The 20,804-nt window shown below is 43.8% G+C and overlaps 1 protein-coding gene and 1 long non-coding RNA gene across 7 annotated transcripts in view; one reads left to right on the forward strand and one right to left on the reverse strand.

The window, feature by feature from the left end:
• Window positions 1-17,387, forward strand: part of IYD (iodotyrosine deiodinase) — a 41,568-nt gene extending 24,181 nt beyond the window's left edge. For all 5 annotated transcript variants that reach the window (XM_086318285.1, XM_086318283.1, XM_086318284.1 and 2 more), the window contains 4 exons: window positions 5,243-5,434; window positions 8,417-8,576; window positions 14,281-14,437; window positions 16,953-17,387. In XM_086318285.1, the coding sequence (XP_086174411.1) occupies window positions 5,320-5,434; window positions 8,417-8,576; window positions 14,281-14,437; window positions 16,953-17,135 (615 nt within the window). In that variant the 5' untranslated portion in view covers window positions 5,243-5,319 and the 3' untranslated portion in view covers window positions 17,136-17,387. The remainder of the gene's footprint in view (window positions 1-5,242; window positions 5,435-8,416; window positions 8,577-14,280; window positions 14,438-16,952) is intronic.
• The window catches only part of LOC147366331 (uncharacterized), a 38,299-nt gene extending 17,495 nt beyond the window's left edge, over window positions 1-20,804 (reverse strand). Inside the window, exons 1-2 of one of the 2 annotated variants that reach the window (XR_015133312.1) lie at window positions 20,010-20,804; window positions 3,458-3,546 (exon numbers count right to left, since the gene is read on the reverse strand). This is a non-coding gene — a long non-coding RNA (uncharacterized LOC147366331). Of the gene's footprint in view, window positions 1-3,457; window positions 3,547-12,838; window positions 13,348-20,009 lie in introns of those variants that run through there. The other variant, XR_015133311.1, reaches the window with a different exon arrangement.

The raw sequence follows: 20,804 nt of genomic DNA on the forward strand, positions 1-20,804 counted from the left end.
TACAGTAGTCATGTATGGATGTGAGAGTTGGACTGTGAAGAAAGCTGAGTGCCGAAGAATTGATGCTTTTGAACTGTGGTGTTGGAGAACACTCTTGAGAGTCCCTTGGACTGCAAGGAGATCCAACCAGTCCATCCTAAAGGAGATCAGTCCTGGGCGTTCTTTGGAAGGACTGATTCTAAAGCTGAAACTCCAATGCTTTGGCCACCTCATGCGAAGAGTTGACTCATTGGAAAAGACTCTGATGCTGGGAGGGATTGGGGGCAGGAGGAGAAGGGGACGACAGAGGATGAGATGGCTGGATGGCATCACTGACTCGATGGACGTGAGTCTGAGTGAAGTCCGGGAGTTGGTGATGGACAGGGAGGCCTGGCGTGCTGTGATTCATGGGGTCGCAAAGAGTCAGACATGACTGAGCGACTGAACTGAACTGAACTGAATATTTTTGTGTCTTATTTAAGAAATTCTTCTTGTCTACAAAGTCATTAAGATAGTCTCTTACATTCTTTTCTAAAAAGCTTCAAAAATTAGTCTTTCATAATTAAAGCTCTGGTGAGAACAGGCAATATTCATTCAGTTTCAATATCTGATGAAAGAGTTTAAATGTTTCACCATTAACTATGTAGCTGGTTCTGGGGTGTCTTGATTTTGTTTGTTCCCAATAGTTAGACTTATCAGGTTAAGAAAGTTCCTTTCTTCTCCCAATTTACTAAGAGATGAATGCCTAATTATGTATATATATAAAGTATATGAATATATATATATATATACACTCTACATTCAAAGCATTCCTATTTTTTATAATCTTTAATTTTTGAAGACTGTATCTTAGAATTTCTTTCAGTTGGCATCTTCGTAGTTCACATGTGAATCTTTGTAATTCAGACTGAAAATACTGTCTAGTTATGGTGAAAGGAATGAAGAAACACACATGTTCAGAGGTAGAACTGTGATATTTTGGATCTATAACGAACAATTTAAAGAATGTTGGAATGAAGCATCTGGGAATTCAGCAATAAGGTCTTCTGAACTCTTTTGTTTGAAAAGCCTACCAGGAACTTCACAGTGTTATTGACTGGAAAACCTTCTAAAATGAGGTGGTTGGGTCTGCCCTTGGTGAGGCTTCTAGTTCACCAGATATATCTTCCTTTTTATCTTCTACCATATCTGTGAGTTCGTTTTCTTCGTTTTACCATTTTCAGCTCCACCTATTGAATCCTCCATTGCATCTTCATCTTCTGTGGATTTTCACAGCTCTCTGAACAGGACGGAAGCAGAGGAAACCAGAAAAACATGGTAGAAGCAGGCAGGTGTAAAGATAAATTTAGTGTAGGTAAGCAGAACAGATTTTTTCCTTATGATTAGTATTTTTGTCTCTTGTTTAAGAAATTCTTCTTCTCTACAAAGTCATGAAGATAGTCTCCTACATTCTTTCCTAAAAGCTTCAAAAATTAGTTTTTCATAATTAAAACTCTGGTGAGAATAGGCAATATTAATTCATTTTCAATATCTGATGGAGAGTTTAAATGTTTCACCATTAACTATGTAGTTGGTTCTGGGTGTTTTTCCCCATAGCTAGACTTTATCAGGATAAGAAAGTTCCTTTATACTTCCAATTTACTAAGAGATGAATGCCTAATGTTATCAAACACTTTTTCCGTATTACAATGATTACTAGCTTGTAAATGTAACAAACATGGTTTTGCTAACGTTAACTTGCATTCCTGGGATAATCCCAACTTGATCAAAGTGCACTGTTTTTTACATATTGTTGAATTCTGTTTACTAATATTTTGGTCAGGACTCTTTGCATCTATATTTATGAGGAAGTTGAATCTGTAACCTTTCTTTTAATGTCCTAGTCAGACTTGGTAACAAGGTTGTGGGTGTCATAAAATGAGTTGGGGATGATGTTTCCTATATTTCTATTCTTGGTAAGAGTTTGAGAAAATATAGCAATAATTGCTCTTTGTGATAAAGAACCTGCTTGCCAATGCAGGAAACTAAGAAATGAGGGTTCAGTCCCCTGGAGGGGGGCATGGTAACCCACTCCAGCATTACTCAGGCTTCCCAGCTGGTGCCAGTGGTAAAAAAATCCTGCCTGCCAATGCAGGAGACATAAGAGACAAGGGTTCGATCCCTGGGTTGGAAAGCTCTCCTGGAGGACAGCATGGCAACCCACTCCAGTAGTCTTGTCTGCAGAATCCCATGGACAGAGGCGCCTGGAGAGTTGGACACGACTGAAGGGACTCAGTATGCATGCATGCATGCATGTTCTTTGAGTGTTTGATAGAACTAACTCCCTTATGAAGCCATCTGGGCCTCTTCCTAAAGGAATCTTTTTTTTCCCTCTGGCTGATTTTGAGATTTTATACTTGATTATAAAAGATGTGGGCTTCTTTTCTTTTTTACTGCTGCTGCTGCTGCTGCTGCTAAGTCGCTTCAGTCGTGTCCAGCTCTGTGAGATCCCATAGATGGCAGCCCACCAGGCTCCTCTGTCCCTCGGATTCTCCAGGCAAGAACACTGGAGTGGGTTGCCATTTCCTTCTCTTTTACTACCTGGGATTGACTGGGCCTCTCGAATCTGTAGATATGGCATTTTGCATCATTTTTTTTTTTTTTAATCAGATGCATGCATCTGTCCATGGGATTCTCCAGGCCAGAACACGAGTGGGTTGCCATGCCCTCCTCCAGAGGATCTTCCACACCCAAGGACTGAACCTGAGTCTCTTGTGTCTCCTGCACTGCAGGTGGCTTTTTTTCTGCTGAGCCACCCTGGAAGCCCTTTTAACAAATAGTCTCCTTCAAATAGGGCCTCTGCCACATCCTCTTTCCCATCTCCTGCTGTGACTATCATCAGACATATAATAGACATTCTCATTCTGCTTTATTTTTTTTGATCTTTTATGTTTTCCATCTTTTGGTCTTTCCTTGTTCTGTTCAAGATATTTCTTCTGAGTTATCTTCAGTTCATTAACTCTTTCTTTAGGTATGTCTAACCTGCTGTTAAACTCATCCACCAAGTTCTTAGTTCTATTGTTTTATTTTTCAGTTCTAATCTCTATCTTAGACTATTTTCCATGTAACTTTTCATTTTTTCCTGTACCCTACAGATTTATAAATGCTTGTCTTTCTTTTCCCCTCTAAACCTAGCCATCAAAGTTTTTCTATCTTTTGAGTCTGACGATTCCATATTTGGAGACTTCAGGTGTCTGATTCTATTTTTAAAAATCTGCTCTGCTATATTTTGCTCAAGGTGTTTTGGTTTTGTGTATGTCTGGTTGTCTTTGATGGGTTGCTGACTATTGCACTTAAAATTATCTGTATGTTGGCATTTGCTTCTGTTGGGTGATGGGGCTATTTTCAGGCAGGACCACATTGTTCCAAGTTCAGGTTTGAGGCATGACTCACAAAAATGCTGTAACCCCTTGGGGGCTGACTTATTTACATTTCTTACTTTTTCTAAGGATGTAGTCTTGGGGTCCATGCTTGTCAGACTTCCCATTGTATATGGGTCTGGGCTTTGATTTCTGTCTCTCTTGATCCCTGAAAACATAAAAATAAACATGTAAATATATAGGGATTGGCAGATACTAAGAGGGCAAATGTAGCTTTTGCACTTATTTACCTTCTCAGGTTCCTAATTTCCCTTAAGTTTTGGCCTGGGGATGTCTTACTATGCTGTTAGCAATTTAATGATTTTATGATAGGTTTTAAGGTAATACTTTTTTTTTTTCAAGATCTTAGTGATTTTAGATGATTCCTAGTGGCTCAGATGGTAAAGAAACTGCCTGCAATGCAGGAGACCCAGGTTTGATCCCTGGGCCAGGAAGATTCCCTGGAGAAGGAAATGGCTACCCACTCCAGTATTCATGCCTGGAGAACTCCATGAACAGATAGCCTGGTGGGCTACAGTTGATAAGGTCACAAAAGGGTTGGACACGGCTGAGGGTCTAACACTTTGGACTTCGCTGGTGGCTCAGACGGTAAAGTGTCTGCCTACAATGTGGGAGACTCGGGTTCAATCCCGGGGTCGGGAAGATCTCTGGGAGAAGGAAATGGCAACCTACGCCAGTATTCTTGCCTGGAAAATCCCATGGATGGAGAAGCCTGGTAGGCTATAGTCCATGGGGTCGCAAAGAGTGGGACATGACTGAGCGACTTCACTTTCACTTTAGTGATTTTCAGCTGGTGGGAGATAGCTTCAATAAGCTAGTTCACTGTTAACAGGAATTTATATTTCTCATCTTTGGGGAAGCAAAAATTTTCTTTTCCTTGATTTGTAACCAGTCTGGGGTTTGAAGGACAGTCAAGATCAGATCAGGATTCTCAGACCCTTTTCATTTTTTTATGATGTTTTTGAGCTCATATCCTTTAGATATTTTTGAGAACTTGATTTCCCTTTCTCTAGTGGTCACCTTGTGACTCTAAAGGAGGAAAAAGAATTTTCCCTCTATTCTTCTAGGTTTTTGGCTGAGACATCTCTTCTTTGTAATATATACAGGTTAACAAGAGAAAAACAAACAGAAATTTAACAATATGTATATTTCTTGTGTACATGGGAGAGACCCAGGAAGACTGAGTAACCCCCTTGAAATGGCTCTAGAAAGACAGTGAAAGTCGCTCAGTCATGTCCAACTCTTTGTGACCCCATGGACTGTAGCCTGCCAGGCTCCTCTGTCTGTGGAATTCTCCAGGCAAGAATACTGAAGAGTCTTGCCCTTCCTTTCTCCAGGTAATCTTCCCGAGCCAGTAATCAAACACAGGTCTCCTACATTGCAGGCAGATTCTTTACCAGCTGAGCTGCCAGGGAAATGGCCCCAGCCACCACCTTAAATATCATTTCCAGATAAAGACAAAAGAAAGGTGTTGGGGGCTCAGCAGAGTCAGTTATGGGAGGTTATCAGAAAAAGCAGAGTAAATAAGGGTAAAGTTGTTACAGAGATTTACAGCCACACCTTCTCTATTGACAAGAGTTTATTGTGATTTAGAATCATCCCTCTCTTCCTGGTGCAGAGAGGAAGATACTTCCAAATGGAGAATTCCTTTATAAATGTAAACGTCCGCTTACCAAAGGGTGACTTCTACTCTGGTTTTCAGAGTTTCTCCTGTGTCTGCTGTTTCCTAAAAATAGTCAATGCAAAAGAATTCTTATGCTAATGAGGCTTATGGGGCCGGGGAGGGGGCATTCCCTTTCAAAACCAAGAGATCATTTAATTTGCTGTCTTGTTCCTATTTGCAGAGGCTGATGAATGGCAAGAGTCAGAGGAAGAGGTGGAACACATCCCATTCTCCCACAGTCGCTACCTAGAGAAGGAAATGGTTAAGAGATCCCAGGAGTTTTATGAACTTCTCAATAAGAGACGGTCTGTTAGATTCATAAGTAACGAGCAAGTCCCAATGGAGGTCATTGACAACGTCATCAAAGCAGCAGGTCTGTATATGCGCAGTGGGTCTTTGGGAATGCCCGCGGCAAGTGACAGTAGGAGAGCAATGTTGAAGCTCAAACACAGCAGATAAAGCCTGGAGTGATAGGTTTACCTGCCAAGTCTTGTTAGTGCAAGTTGCTATGCCCAATGCACAGTGAGGCCAAACACACCAACATGTAGGAGTTTGGAGCACAGAAGGGTTTATTGAAGAGCTTTGCAAGGAGAGGGGTGGTTCATTCCCTAAAAGCCCCCTGAGTTCAAAGCATTTTTAAACAGCAGGTGAGGGAGAGCAGTCGCAGGGTGTGTGATCCGCTCAGGTACAAGTCTCTGACTGGCTGATGGTGAGGTCGCAGGGTGGTGTCATAGGAGTTAACTTCATCAGACATTAGGCTCCAGGAAGCCTGGGGCTATGAGCTCATGGGGTCAAATAGTTAACATCTTCCATTTGGTGGGGGGTTTCACATCAGAGAGTAACATGGAAACTTACATTACCATATGTAAAATACATAGCCAATGGGAATTTGCTCTATGCCTCACGGAACTCAAACGGGGGCTCTGTATCAACCTAGAGGGGTGCTATGGGGAGGGAGATGGGAGGGAGGTTCAGGAGGGAGGGGACATATGTATATCTATGGCGGATTCACGCTGATGTTTTGACAGAAAACAACAAAAGTCTGTAAAGCAATTATCCTTCAATTAAAAAAGAAACTTAAAAAAATTAAGTGATGTCAGGGAAAAAAAAAACAACTCTGGAAATGTGCATCAGATACTGTTATCCAGGTACTTCAAGAGGAGCTAAAGCAGAGGATATGGGAAAAGCCCATCCTAGGGTCCTTCTCGGTCACAGTCTTACCCAGATGTTGACTGACTGCTGGGGACATAACGACTTCCATTTTCTACAAACTTTTAACTATTACAGACTTCTTGGGAGCAGATGTGACAACAGTTCAAAACGTCTAAAATTATTCAACATTATAAACTTTTATGAAAAATGAAAATTTCTGAACATATTATTACACCTTGGAAGAGAAAAAACATCCTCTTACTTTCCCCTCCCCTTAAAACATATGCATATGTGCATGAGTGCACACACACACAGACACACACTCATACAGACACACACTCAGATTTATATATTTCTCTTCTGGGGACTAAATTTCTTGTATTACACACCATGATGCTCTGTTCCAATGAACTAGCAAACTTCATATGAATTCACAAAGTAAATCGAGGCAAGATAAACCCATTTTAAATGTAAATCTCCTTAGAAGAAGAGAAGAGAATTACAGACAAGGGGAAGGAGATAGAAAGGCCCCTATTTGAGAGCCTCCTCTGATTGGGTTCTTATTCCTATACAAAATCACATTAAAGTTAATTTTCAGAAATTGTTGCATGACTATTATAAATCCATTGCCCGAATTAAAAGGAAGAAAGAATAAAACATTTTATTTCAGTTAAGAACATAAATGAACTAAATTGGTGAGTCCTTTATCTAACTAATAGAGGTTACTAAATATCTTCTGTGTGTATATCTGTATTTAAATACGTGTGCACATGACATTCAGAGACGTTTGGCACAGTTGAAAACATTAGGGGGCAATTTATTTCTTGTGTTCAATGGCACCAATATTTAGTGAACAGACAACATGTACAAAGTGAACTGGAATCTCTCTGTTCAGAAATTTGGGCTTTATGTTTGATTTGACTTGCATTTTACAATTCAGTATGCCCTCTCTACCACAGGGACTGGTGGATGGTGAACTCATGAAGGCTGGCAAGCTTGAGACCCCTTCTATAGAGTTTATGCCATTGAATTACTCACTAGGAAGAAAAAAAAATAATTCTGAAATATCCCACACTGTGGTCTGCTTCTAGAAACAGTGAGCGATTTCTAGGAGAGAGTGGTGACATCCAGACCAGAACCTGGCTCGCTCCTTAGCTGAAATCTTAAGGAGAACTGAAGCTCCTTGAGTCCACGATGCACTGTGAAGCTTTGTCAGGGATAGCGGGACTGATCCAAGTGTGGTCTGAGGTTTCCCAAAGCCTGTGAGAGCTGAAAGACACACTGTTGTGTGTCTGAGCGCCCTGGGCCAAGAAGTTCTCATGTATCCACACAGGACCACAACCCCACACTGCCATCCTCAGAACTGTGATATAGGCACTAAACGATTTATAGTTCAGTTGCCTTTCGGAGAGTGCTCTTTTAAAAATCTGTTAATTGATTTAGTGTCTGTGCTGGGTCTTCGTTGCTGTGTGTGCTTTTCTCTAGTTGCGATGCCCAGCGTTCTTGTTGAGGTGGCTTCTCTTGTGGTGCACAGGCTCCAGGCACAGGGGCTTCGGTACTTGTGGCACATGTGCTCAGTTGTTGCGGTTCCTGGGCTCTCGAGCACGGGCTCAATAGTTGTGGCACATGGGTTTAGTCGCTTCTTCATATGTGGGATCTTCCCGGATCAGGGATCAAACCCATGTCCTCTGCAATGCCAGGAGGATTCTTATCCACTGAGCCACCAGGGAAGCCCTGGAGAGTGCTTTTTACCATTTAAAAATTTTAAATGCTTTTTACCATTTACATTTTTCGAGTTCCAATAACCTTCATGACTTGACACTTTTTCAAGAATACCAAAACAAATATTTACCAAAACAAATAATGGATTTTGGGGGATTTTGACTGACAGAGCTTTCCCTCTGAGTTTCCTTACTGGTCATGGTGCAGTTTTCAAGGGATGTCTTCTCCCACATAATTAGAGAAGCAGTGATAAACTCTCATGGCCCAGGAACTACTGGCCTTGATCTCAATTGGTTCAAAGACCCTGACAGTGAGGTGGAACAACAGGATGTCAGCAAAACCCCAGAGGCTACCTCTGGGGACTTTGTGTACTAGGTGATCTAACATTATCTTGAGCAAATATGAGTTATAGGAATTCTTAGCTGACAGTCTCACATTTCCCTGCAGTTTTAATTTCTGATGTTAATTGAATGTGCGACAGGAACAGCCCCAAGTGGGGCCCACACAGAGCCCTGGACATTTGTGGTTGTGAAGGACCCAGACGTGAAGCATAAGATTCGGGAGATCATTGAGGAGGAAGAGGAAATAAACTACCTGAAGAGGATGGGACCTCGATGGGTCACAGACTTGAAGAAATTCAGGTACAAAAGTGGGGAGCATCAGGCATGTTTGGTTTGGCTTCTTAAAATGAGATAACTAAGATTCAATTCCCTGGTTTGTTTTAGGTGTTAAAAAGTTTCATTTTAACTGTGGGAGAAATGATGGAAGTGCAGTCAGGCCTCACGTCTGTGTTGCTTTGAGCACACATGTTGGCTAGGTGTTAGAGACGCCAGCTGGGATCGCATCTCAGTTCATGTCTCAGCTCTGGTTTTTCCAAGTGCAAGACCTTGGGCATTTGCTTTCAGTCTCTAAATGCATGAGTCTGGGTTCTCCAGAGAAACAGAATCAATGGAGAGAGAGAAACAAAGACAGAGAGAAATAGAAACACAGAGAGAAAGAAATTTATTATATTAATATATATAATAGATAATATTACTATTATAGAGCTTCCCTGGTAGCTCAGCTGGTAAAGAATCCATCTGCAATGCAGGAGACCCTGGTTCCATTCCTGGGTCAGGAAGTTCCCTTGGAGAAGGGATGGGCTACCCACTCCAGTGTTCTTGGGTTTCCCTGGTGGCTCAGCTGGTAAAGAATCCATCTCCAATGTAGGAAACCTAGGTTTGATCCCTGGGTTGGGAAGATCCCCTGGAGGAGGGCATGGGAACCCACTCCAGTATTCTTGCCTAGAGAATCCCCATGGACAGAGGAGCCTGGCAGACTACAGTCCATGAGGTTACAAAGAGTTGGACACGACTGAGAGACTAAGCACATTTTAGCACGTTATTTATTATAATAGACAATTTATTTATTATTTATAATTGGCTCATAATTACTTGAGCCAACTTACTATAACTGGCTTAAGTGATTATGAAGGCTGAGAAATACCAAGACCTGCACTCAGCAAGTGGGAGGCCCAGCAGAGCTGATGCTGCTGTTCCAGTTTGAGTCCAAAGGCCTGGGAATCAGGGGAACTGGTGGTGTATGTTCCAGTCCGAGGCCAAGGACAGGAGAAGACTGATGTCCTCAAAGACAGGCAGAAGGAGAAAATTATCCCTTACTCCACCTGTGTTTTTTCTACTCAGGGCTTCAACAGATTAGACCAGGCCACCCACACTGGGAAGGTTAATTGGCTTTATTCACTCTGCCAATTCACATGTTAATCTCATCCAGAAACATCCTTTTGACACACCCAGAATAATGCTTAACCAACTATCTGGGTTCCTTGTGTCCCAGTCAAGTTGGCACCTTAACTTAACCATCACATTAAGCTTCTATTTTTTTCACCCCAAATAATGTTAAAAACTTGGTATCAGGATTAAATAAGATGGAGGCTAAGAGTAGGGCCTTAGAAGCCAGAGTGCTTGAGTTCAAATATGAGATCTACTATTTATTAACTTCTCAGTGCCTTGGTTTCCTCATCTGCAAAATGGGAATAAGTCTAGTATCTATTTCATTATGAAATTTGGATGTGTTTGTAAGCATGCAGAACGGCGATGACACATAGTAAGTCTGGTAAACAAACAGGCTCTGACCCAAATAATTATTGGCAAACAAAACTTTGAGGATGTGCTTTTCTACTCTCTGGAACATAAGACTGTGAAATCCTCAGGATCTTGAATGAAGTAAATGACATCTTGCTATAATGATCACATCTGAGCAGACTTTAGTTTTAATACATGCTTAATAAAAGTACAAATTTAGTGCAGGTTTAATATCCATTAGGCATTAGTAACTTTGCGGGCTTTCTTAACTCCAGGGTGGATTGGAATTCAGTGTAACTGGCTTTACCATGAGGCTTCAATGTATTAGAGTAGACACATGTAAAGTTTCATTTTTTTCTAGAACCTGCAACTAACTATGCCTTGTTGAGCCCATTTTCCCTGTTGAGGACCAGTCACCCTACATTATATCTAGGATGAATTCAGTAATTTCTCAGTCATTTTCATAGTTAAAAACACTCCATTTTTTTCAGACTAGGCCTTGTTATTTTATTTTTTAATTGAAAAAAAATTTTTAGTTTGTTTTTTATCTTTCCAGCTGCACTGGGTCTTTGTTGCAGCACATGAGCTTTCTCTAGTTGAGGCACATGGCTTCGCTTGTTGCAGAGAAAGTGAAAGTGAAAGTCGCTCAGTTGTGTCCGACTCTTTGTGATCCCATGGGCTATACAATCCATGGAATTCTCCAGACCAGAATACTGGAATGGGTAGCCTTTCCCTTCTCCAGGGGATCTTCCCAACCCAGGGATTGAACCCTGGTCTCCCACATTGCCGACATGTACTTTACCAGCTGAGCCACAGAGGAAGCCCCCCTCAGCCTTGTCATTTAGAACACTGGTCGCAGGGTCCCCTTTACAAACTCCTCACAGGCATTTCGTTTCCCCTCTGAACTCTTCTCAGGTTGAGCATGAGGAGGGGTGGGGTGCCAACTCTAGTCCTTGGCATGTAGAAGGTAGAGGTTCTTATGCCCCAGGCTGTCATTTGTGGCACTTTTGTGGCCACTTCCGGCACCAGCCATCCAACACCCAGTGTGACAGAAGCCTGGGGAAAGGCACTGGGCTGGCCATCTTGTGGCACAAAGTGGGTTTCTCCTCTGGTAGACAAGGCTGGGTGATGAGAAGACGGGCCTCTCAGTCCTGCTCTTTTCATTTCTTTGGCCTCAGAGGATACTTTTTTTTCCCCTGAGATATTATTTAAACCCTATCAAAATGGATGTCTATTGGCATTGTAACTTACGGTTGTGTTCTGGAATAAGTGCAGGGTATTAATAATAAATACATAAATCTTATGGCACATTCATGAGAAAACATAGACAGGTAAAGTCCAGTTGAGCCCATCCCTCTTAGAGAGACGTTTTGCTCTGTGTGTGTAGTACCTACAACACACTGCCAGCCCCATCTCTCCCCAGTGAAGGCAGAATCGGCTGCTCTCTTGACTCTATGCGCAAAGGACTTAATACACACCTTCCATGCATCTGAAATAGCCATTACCACACAGGATTTTGGGCTTCCCTAGTAGCTCAGCTGGTAAAGAATCCGCCTGCAATGCAGGAAACCCTGGTTCGATTCCTGGGTTGGGAAGATCCCCTGGAGAAGGGATAGGCTACCCATTCCAGTATTCTTAGGCTTCCTTGGTGGCTCAGCTGGTAAAGAATCCACCTGCAATGCAGGGAGACCTGGGCTTGATCCCTGGATTGAGAAGATTCCCTGGAGGAGGGCATGGTAACCCACTTCAGCATTTTTGCCTGGAGAATCCTCATGGGCAGAGGAACCTGGTGGACTACAGTCCATGGGGTCACAGAGTCGGACGTGACTGAGTGTCTAAGCACAGCACACAGTACTTTAATTGCTGGCTTACTTTTCTTCTCATTTTCTAGTCCATATTTTAGAAACCTCTGTTGTACACCAAGATACTCATGAGAATCCAATGAGCATTAGAGACTTTCTCTGCAGACAATATGTACACACAGATATGTTTAGAAAAACTCCAGGGCCCAGCCTTGTATCACTTAGCACAGTGCTAATGCATAGTAGGTAACTGAATAAATATTTGCTAAATTGCATTGCAAATGAACACTCACCTCACTCACCTCCTGATATCCAATTTAGGTCAGCTCTGAAACTCAGAGCTGTTATTAAAGCCTCTAATATACAATCTGGTCCAACTTATCTGTTAAGCTTTGTTCTCCTCTGGTGGCATGAGGCCCTCCGCCCCAGGCAGAAGGTGTTACTTGTCCTTTCTTAACAGCCCTCAGCATGTCTCAATCTGTATTAGTTCTAATACAATGTCATAATACATTCCTGTAAAATTGAATAAATAAAAATACTAGCCAACAATGTATGCCCTGACAAATAAGTACAAAAATTGTAAAAAATTACTACCCTGCCTCCGAAACTAGTAAGTTACTTATTCTTCACCTTATATTTTAAAATTGTTTTGAATTATTCACTGTAAAATAAAATATAGTTGTGATAATAACACTAGCTAGCACATGCATGGCACCATGCCCTGGGTACTATTCTAAGCACCTGATCTATTTGGACTGATTTTACCATCACAAAACCTTTTGAGGTGAATACATTTTACACATGAGGAAGATGAGCTGTGAGAAAGAGAGAGGCTTACCTAACATGGCAAAGCTAGTTGACTCCAGAGTGTTCTGGTAAACTATTAACATTCTCCCTCCTTCTAAAGAGGAAAAGAACTGATCATAGTCAAATGTGAGTAAGCTGGCTGAGGTATGGTGAAGTAGCTTTGAACAAGTAATCTACAGAAGTAAGTAGGGTCAAAGAAACCATAGAAAAATATACATGTGAGTTTAGTGTATTTTAAACAAGGAAATATTGTACTTCCTAGGTTAAAAATGAAATGAATAATTACTGTCTCTTGTTTATTAATGACATTATATACCCTAAGGGAAAATTCTAATACATAGCATTGTATGGGGTCTTTCCTTTGAATACCTGTGCTAGAATGAAGCATTTGTCTTTAAAATGTGTGGGCAGGATACAGAGAAGGCGATGGCACCCCACTCCAGTACTCTTGCCTGGAAAATCCCATAGACGGAGGAGCCTGGTGCGCTGCAGTCCATGGGGTGGCTAAAAGTCGGACACGACTGAGCGACTTCACTTTCACTTTTCACTTTCATGCATTGGAGAAGGAAATGGCAACCCACTCCAGCGTTCTTGCCTGGAGAATCCCAGGGATGGCAGAGCCTGGTGGGCTGCCATCTATGGGGTGGCACAGAGTTGGACACGACTGAAGCGACTTAGCAGCAGCAGTAGCATGGGCAGGATAATGAAAGACATGCTCTTAGCTGGAAAACAAAAATGGAAACTCAGCATTTATACCTCCCATGGGTTATGTCCCTCTCCCACAAAGGTTTCCTTCCTTTTCTCCATAACTAGGCTAAGAGCATCACCATCTGGAGACTTGCTTCAACCTCACTGTCACCTTTTCCTTCTCCCTTTGCACTCTTGTATCATATCTGTCAGCTCCAGCCTTCATAGTTCCCCAGATTCTCCTGGGCCATGGCCATCATCTCCTCTCTGGTCTCCCCGGAGAGCTGGTCTTCACCAACCTGGCTCTTTCTGAAGCAGATCTGATCATATTTTGCTTCTGCTCAGAAACATGATAACTTTTCATGCCCCTCTCAACAAAGCCCTGTGCAAAATCTGTATGAAAACTGCCAGCCCTCCAACACATGCTCCACCACGCACAGCATCCCCCAGCCTATCAGACTTCTGAAATACCTGGCCGGCCAAGGATTTTCCTTCTGACTCTGCCCTTCGCTCATCTCTTCACTAGGGTGCCCTCCCCAGTGCCCTTTCTCCACTTGGTCTTCAGCATCCCTCTTCAAGAGAAATTTTGCATACATTCTGACAACTTTCTTATTTAAAATTAGCATTTCATTTTTGAGCTCCTAAGGCATTTGGCTTATTTTTCTTTCATAAAATTTACCAAGTTTTTATTTTGCTAAACGTGACTTACTACCCTCTGGGTTATAAGATCCATCTTTGTGTCTTTTCAGCATTTCGCATGTCTTGCCATATGATGTTTATGAATATCTGTTTATTGACTTTGGCTAAAAAATGATAAATATGACAAAAGAATAATCCTGGTCTTTTTCAATTTAACCATAAAAGATGAGTAAATGTTTTTATTTTTCATGTCAGTAAGGTGGTAAAAGGGGAACAAAAAAAACCATTAAGAGAAAATATTCTTCTAAATATCTTTTTCTCGCCTTTAGGACCAATTGGATTAAAGAGTACTTGGACACTGCCCCTGTTTTGATTCTCATTTTCAAGCAAGTCCACGGATTTTCTGCAAATGGCAAGAAAAAGATTCACTACTACAATGAGATCAGCGTCTCCATCTCTTGTGGCATTCTCCTGGCTGCCCTACAGGTCTGCCGCCCTCCCTCTCTGTCCAGGAGAGAGACGTGATCCATGGGGCCGACTGCGGTTTTATTTGCAAATTTCAGCTGAGTTTCTAGTTCAGGGACTAGTAGAGTTTTATCTAAAGTTGAATTCCTAAGGCAAGTTACTCTGATGTATAAACTACCTCTGGAAAGCTGGGCTGGTGAGGATGATGGTTCAAACAATCCGGAATCCTTCCTGGAAGTTTACTTATAATATCAGTTAAGGGTCAACAAAATGGTCATTGTGTTTGCCTTCTTCTGTAAGGACATGAAACTTTAAGGGTTATGGTGAACACACATGAGGAGCTTTGGAATCTGAAAGTTGCAGGGCCTGGCTTCTCAGCTGTGTTCACTGTTGTCTGAGCCAGTGGGATGATTAAAAAGCCATAAGGGGGACTCTATTACAGAGCTCCTACCCTGAGAAGTTATTTGCATATTGCATTAGAAACATGTCCATGACAAAAAAAAAAAAAAAAGAAATATGTTCATGTGCTTAAAAAAAAATCCATCTATACAGTAGCTACAGTAACACTAAGCATGAAGTAGAGCAGGATTTCACAAGATTCAAGTCATTCATATACCAGGTATTTTCTGAGCTCCTTTTATGTGGCAGATTCCAGGAGGCACCAGGAACAGTTGCATCCCTGTGTGAACTGTATACTCTAGTGGGGACTGTGGTCCTGGGAAGGGGTGGACAGCGATGGTCAACAAGCGAAATAAACAAAGCAAACAGTATTAGAAGAACGAATGAGCCAACCTTCAAGGGATCAAGGGACAGTCAATTGCAAAAACCTATGTTCTTCTTCATTATCTCAAAGGAAAACGTGCTTGCTGAAAACCTGCAAAATAGTCACTGTGGCATAAAAGAGGGAAAAAACATAAAAAATAAAACATTGAAAAAAAAAACCCATAAAAAACACTTTAGATGACTTGAAAAATGGTTACAAAGTAGGTGGCGTTCCATCTCCTTTCTGATTCTGAAACAGATAAGTAAAGGAGGTGCTGTACAAAGGCCACGAAGGTCAAACCGCAGGGCACCGCCGCTAAAGCGGTTTCGCCTTGTGCTGGCTTCAAGCGCGGCGTCTGCACGTTTGACTAGGCAAACTTCTCCACTTTACCGTGGAGTTTGCTGCCCTCTAGCGTTCTTTAAAGGGCTTCCCTGGTGGCTCAGGTGGTAAAGCGTCTGCCTGCAATGCAGGAGACCCGGGATCTCCTTTAGCGTTCTTTAAAGAGTAATTGAGTGTAGGTTTTGTGTGGGTTTTGTGATTTGTAGACTTGTGCGAGAGGAAAGAATCTTCCAGGAGCCCCTGTCTGGACAGATTGCTCAGAGACTGTAGGTGTGCTTGATTCCCAAAGACAATTCCAGAACTTCCTTCTGGCCCAGGCTTACCGTTGACCATCTATCAGGAAAATCAGGGGGAGGATAGAGAGAGCCAACTGGAAAAGTGTCTTGAAACTACACGATTTTTATTGAATGTTTATTATTTAAGGGGACTGGGCAGAGATTGGTGGAATATTTCCTCGACCCCTTAATGTACTTCTTGGCCACTGGGTCCTCCATCACTGGACGTCAAGTATTCTCAGCTGGGGTGATGCTCTGCTTCCACTGGTTGGTTGTATAATCACAGGAAGTGCCTTCTGTTATTCCATTTCTTTGGTATGAGTCAGTTCAGTCACTGCTCAGTCATGTCCTACTCTTTGCGACCCCATGGACTGCAGCACGCCAGGCTTCCCTGTCCATCACCAACTTCCAGAGCTTACTCAAACTCATGTCCATCACGTCGGTGATGCCATCCAATCATCTCATCCTTTGTTGTCCGCTTTTCCTCCCACCTTTAATCTTTCCCAACATTAGGGTCTTTTCAAATGAGTCAGCTCTTCGCATCAGGTGGCCAAAGTATTGAAATTTCAGCTTCAACATCAGTCCTTCCATTGAATATTTAGGACTGATTTCCTTTAGGATGGACTGATTGGATCTCCCTGCAGTCCAAGGGACTCTCAAGAGTCTTCTCCAACACCACAGTTCAAAAGCATCAATTCTTTGGTGCTCAGCTTTCTTTATACTTCAACTCTCACATCCATATATGACTACTGGAAAAAATAGAGCTTTGACTAGACAGATCTTTGTTGGCAAAGTAATGCCTCTGCTTTTTAATACGCTGTCTAGGTATGCTGACTTATAATATGCTGTCTTGGTATGATTAAATACCTCAAATTTCTTTCCATGAAACAACCATTCCCATTTTTTAGCACCAGTGAAAAATAAGACTGGTACTTTCTTCTCTGAGAAGCTTCACACTGTTTGGTTCAGAGATGGGGTCTGGGGAGGTCGAGGAGGGTACGAAAGATTCAAGACACCATTGCCCACGTTGGTAGCTTCTTTTCTGTCCAACTATGGGAGAAACAGTGTTACAGGGACTAGAACGTGCCCATGCTACAAGCAGAGCTGGGGTTTTGCCTGCTGATTTTAAAGTGTATTTTCTTTTTCTCTCCTGTTGTAGAATGCTGGACTGGTGACTGTCACCACCACGCCTCTCAACTGTGGCCCCCGTCTGAGAGTGCTTCTGAACCGCCCCACCAATGAAAAGCTCCTGATGCTGCTCCCTGTGGGGTACCCCAGTGAAGACGCCATGGTGCCCAACCTCACACGGAAAACTCTGGATCAGATCATGGTGACTGTGTAGGAAGGACACAGGCAGGCAGATGCTGGAAGGTGATGCCCTGCTCCCCTCTCCGGTTCCTCTTTCCCTGGGTGTCCCATCTCCCTGGCACTCCACTCTGCAGGGGTGGCCACTCTGTGTGTCAAGAAACTTTTCCACTTTCTCCAGCACTTTGAGTCTGAGAAGGCCTGGTTCCACTAGTGAGATTAGCTGAACATACAGAATAAGGGACGAACAGGTATGTTCCTTTCCATTTCTTATCCACTTTGGAAATGCATTAAATATTTATTAAGAATATGCCCTGGTTTTTATGTTTTTCTAAATTGTTCCAGAAAAATCACGGGGGATTTTTTTTAACTCTTTAAAAATTCATAGAGGAAAGAGTTATCAGAAAATTTAGTGTGCTGCTGCTGCTGCTGTTGCTAAGTCACTTCAGTTGTGTCTGACTCTGTGCGACCCCATAGACGGCAGCCCACCAGGCCCCGCCGTCCCTGGGATTCTTCAGGCAAGAACACTGGAGTGGGTTGCCATTTCCTCCTCCAATGAATGAAAGTGAAAAGTGAAAGTGAAGTCGCTCAGTCGTGTCCGACTCTTAGCGACCCCAGTCCCAAGAATTCAGCTATGTGATGATTTCTGAATTTAAATTTAGACTGATCAAATGGCTTTCCACCCCATGCTTTCTGTAAAAAGGGACCAGAGAGCAATAAGGAAGGGACCTGCTGGTCCTTCAAGGGCCGAGAGCAGCAGGGAAGGGGCCTACTTCCCTTCAGCAGTAGTAAGAAGGAACCAGAGAGCAGTTCAGAAGGGACCTGCTGATCCTTCATGGCTGAGAACAGTAGGGAAATTACCTACTTCCCTTCAGTCCCAGTAAGAAGGGACCAAAGAGTCATAAGGAAGGACCTGCCACTCCTTCTTTTACCAAGAACAGTATGTAAGGGGGCTACTTCCCTTCAGCAGTAGTAAGACGGGACCAGAGAGCAGTGGGAAGGGACCTGCTGGTCCTTCAAGGGCAGGGAGCAGTAGGGAGGGGCCTACTTCAGTTCATCAGTAGTACGAAGGGACCAGAAGGGGCTCTGTGGACAGATCATCAAGTACTGAGTTCAGTTGTTCAGTCCTGTCCGACTCTTTGTGACTCCACGAACCATAGCATGCCAGGCCTCCCTGTCCATCACCAACTCCCAGAGTCCACCCAAACCATGTCCAATGTGTCGGTGATGTCATCCAACCATCTCATCCTCTGTCATCCCCTTCTCCTCCTGCCCTCAATCTTTCTCCGCATCAGGGTCTTCTCAAATGATTCAGCTCTTCACATCAGGTGGCCAAAATATTGGAGTTTCAGCTTCAACATCAGTCTTTCCAATGAACACCCAGGGCTGATCTCCTTTAGGATGGACTGGTTGGATCTCCTTGCAGTCCAAGGGACTCTCAAGAGTCTTCTCCAACACCACAGTTCAAAAGCATCAATTCTTCGGCACTCAGCTTTCTTTATAGTCCAACTCTCACATCCATACATGACCACAGGAAAAACCATAGCCTTGACTAGACGGACCTTTGTTGACAAAGTAATGTCTCTGCTTTTGAATATGTTGTCTCATTTGGTCATAACTTTTCTTCCAAGGAGTAAGCGTCTTTTAATTTCATAGCCGCAATCACCATCTGCAGTGATTTTGTAGCCCCCCCAAAATAAAGTCAGCCACTGTTCCCACTGTTTCCCCATCTATTTGCCATGAAGTGATGGGACCAAATGCCATGATCTTCATTTTCTGAATGTTGAGCTTTAAGCCAACTTTTTCACTCTCCTCTTTCACTTTCATCAAGAGGCTCTTTAGTTCTTCTTCACTGTCTGCCATAAGGGTGGTGTCATCTGCATATCTGAGGTTATTGATATTTCTCCCGGCAATCTTGATTCCAGCTTGTGCTTCTTCCAGCCCAGTATTTCTCATGATGTACTCTGCATATAAGTTAAATAAGCAGGGTGACAATATACAGCCTTGACAGACTCCTTTTCCTATTTGGAACCAGTCTGTTGTTCCATGTCCAGTTCTAAATGTTGCTTCCTGACCTGCATATAGGTTTCTCAAGAGGCAGGTCAGGTGGTCTGGTATTTCCATCTCTTTCAGAATTTTCCACAGTTTATTGTGATCCACACAAAGGCTTTGGCATAGTCAATAAAGCAGAAATAGATGTTTTTCTGAAACTCTCTCGCTTTTAGGATGATGCAGCGGATGTTGGCAATTTGATCTCTGGTTCCTCTGCCTTTTCTAAAACCAGCTTGAACATCTGGAAGTTCAAGGTTCAGTATTGCTGGAGCCTGGCGCAGGAGAGCAGAGGCTGCAACGGCGCAGAAGGGCAGATCATGGGCTTGTGGTTTTCAGGGCGCGCAGAAGGGCAGATCATGGGCTTGTGGTTTTCAGGGCGGCTCTGGGTCCCTTCCCTGGGCTCCAGGACTCCCACTTCCCAGGGCCGGGCTGAGCCCTGGCGGGCCTCAACAGCATTTCCTGTACGTTCTGGCCCCGTTTTCTCCCAAAGTCCCCGCATTACTGCTTCACCAAGGCACCCCTGTTCTGGCCTGGAGAGCCCGCAAGTAGCCCGGGGAAGCCACCGAGGTGTAAAGGACCCAGGGGAGGGAAAAGAGGAGAGGGCGGCGGCGCCACCCCGCAAGAAGTTTCGCGAAGCCCCACGCACCCAACTTTCCAGCGCCGCCCCCCTCACCCCCCCCCCCGCCCCCCCGCCCCTCTCACCACCCCCCCCGCCCCCCCGCCCCTCTCACCACCCCCCCCGCCCCCCCGCCCCTCTCACCACCCCCCCCCGCCCCCCCGCCCCTCTCACCACCCCCCCCCGCCCCCCCGCCCCTCTCACCACCCCCCCCCGCCCCTGCAAGTTCATCCTGGAACTTACTGCCGGGCGTCCCGCTGAACTAGACAATGAGAAGCAAGTCCAGGAAGCCAAGACGGGTCTCAGGGCCACCCATCTCTCCCTTTGCCACCTGGATCTCGATTTTGCAGGAGTGGCGGATGGCGGGTCAGAGGATCGGATCCTTCTGGGGCGCTGCCAGCGTTGCTCCGCCCGGACGCCCCGCCCCAGGGCCGGGCTGGTGAAGTCATTAACCTTAGGCTTTCCCAGACTGCTAGCTCTCGAGCAGGGTGTTGCCACTTCCTGTCTTCCCACTTGTTGGAGGCCTTTCGTGGTCCGATAGCCAGCATATTCCTAGTTAGGTCATCTTGTCATTTTGGTCTCCCTAATTAGTAGAAATTGATCAGAGGTCGTCAGGGAAGAATTTCTAGCAAGAAGGTCATGGAGGGGAGAGCTCAGGGCTTCGTACTTCCCCATCTTGAGCTTGCCTTGGATGATCACTGACCTTTTCACCGTATTGAGTTTCCTTAGGGTTTTCCATACCATCTTATGAAAACTTAAAGAAACTTTTCAGCCAACCCAGTTAATGTTTCCGGTGCCAGTTCAGGTGGCAAACTTAATTGATAAACGTCGTCTGTGTCCTGACCGTTCCACTGATCTGCCCTTCTCTTATCTCTCTCCCTCTCCTCCAGCTTCCTGAGTCCCATAGACACAACAGTATTGAAATTAGGCCAGTTCATCACTCTGCAAGTTTGCTTCGGTCCCATTTGTTTATTTTTTCCTTCAAAATTTCAGTGCCAATGCATTTTGAAGAAGATTCTGTGTAATTCTACAGGTTGT

The sequence above is a fragment of the Bos grunniens genome, chromosome 9 (genome assembly GCF_055505025.1).
Source record: "Bos grunniens cultivar Pamir isolate PY7600 chromosome 9, Bosgru_T2T1.0, whole genome shotgun sequence".
Classification (NCBI taxonomy): Eukaryota; Metazoa; Chordata; class Mammalia; order Artiodactyla; family Bovidae; genus Bos; species Bos grunniens.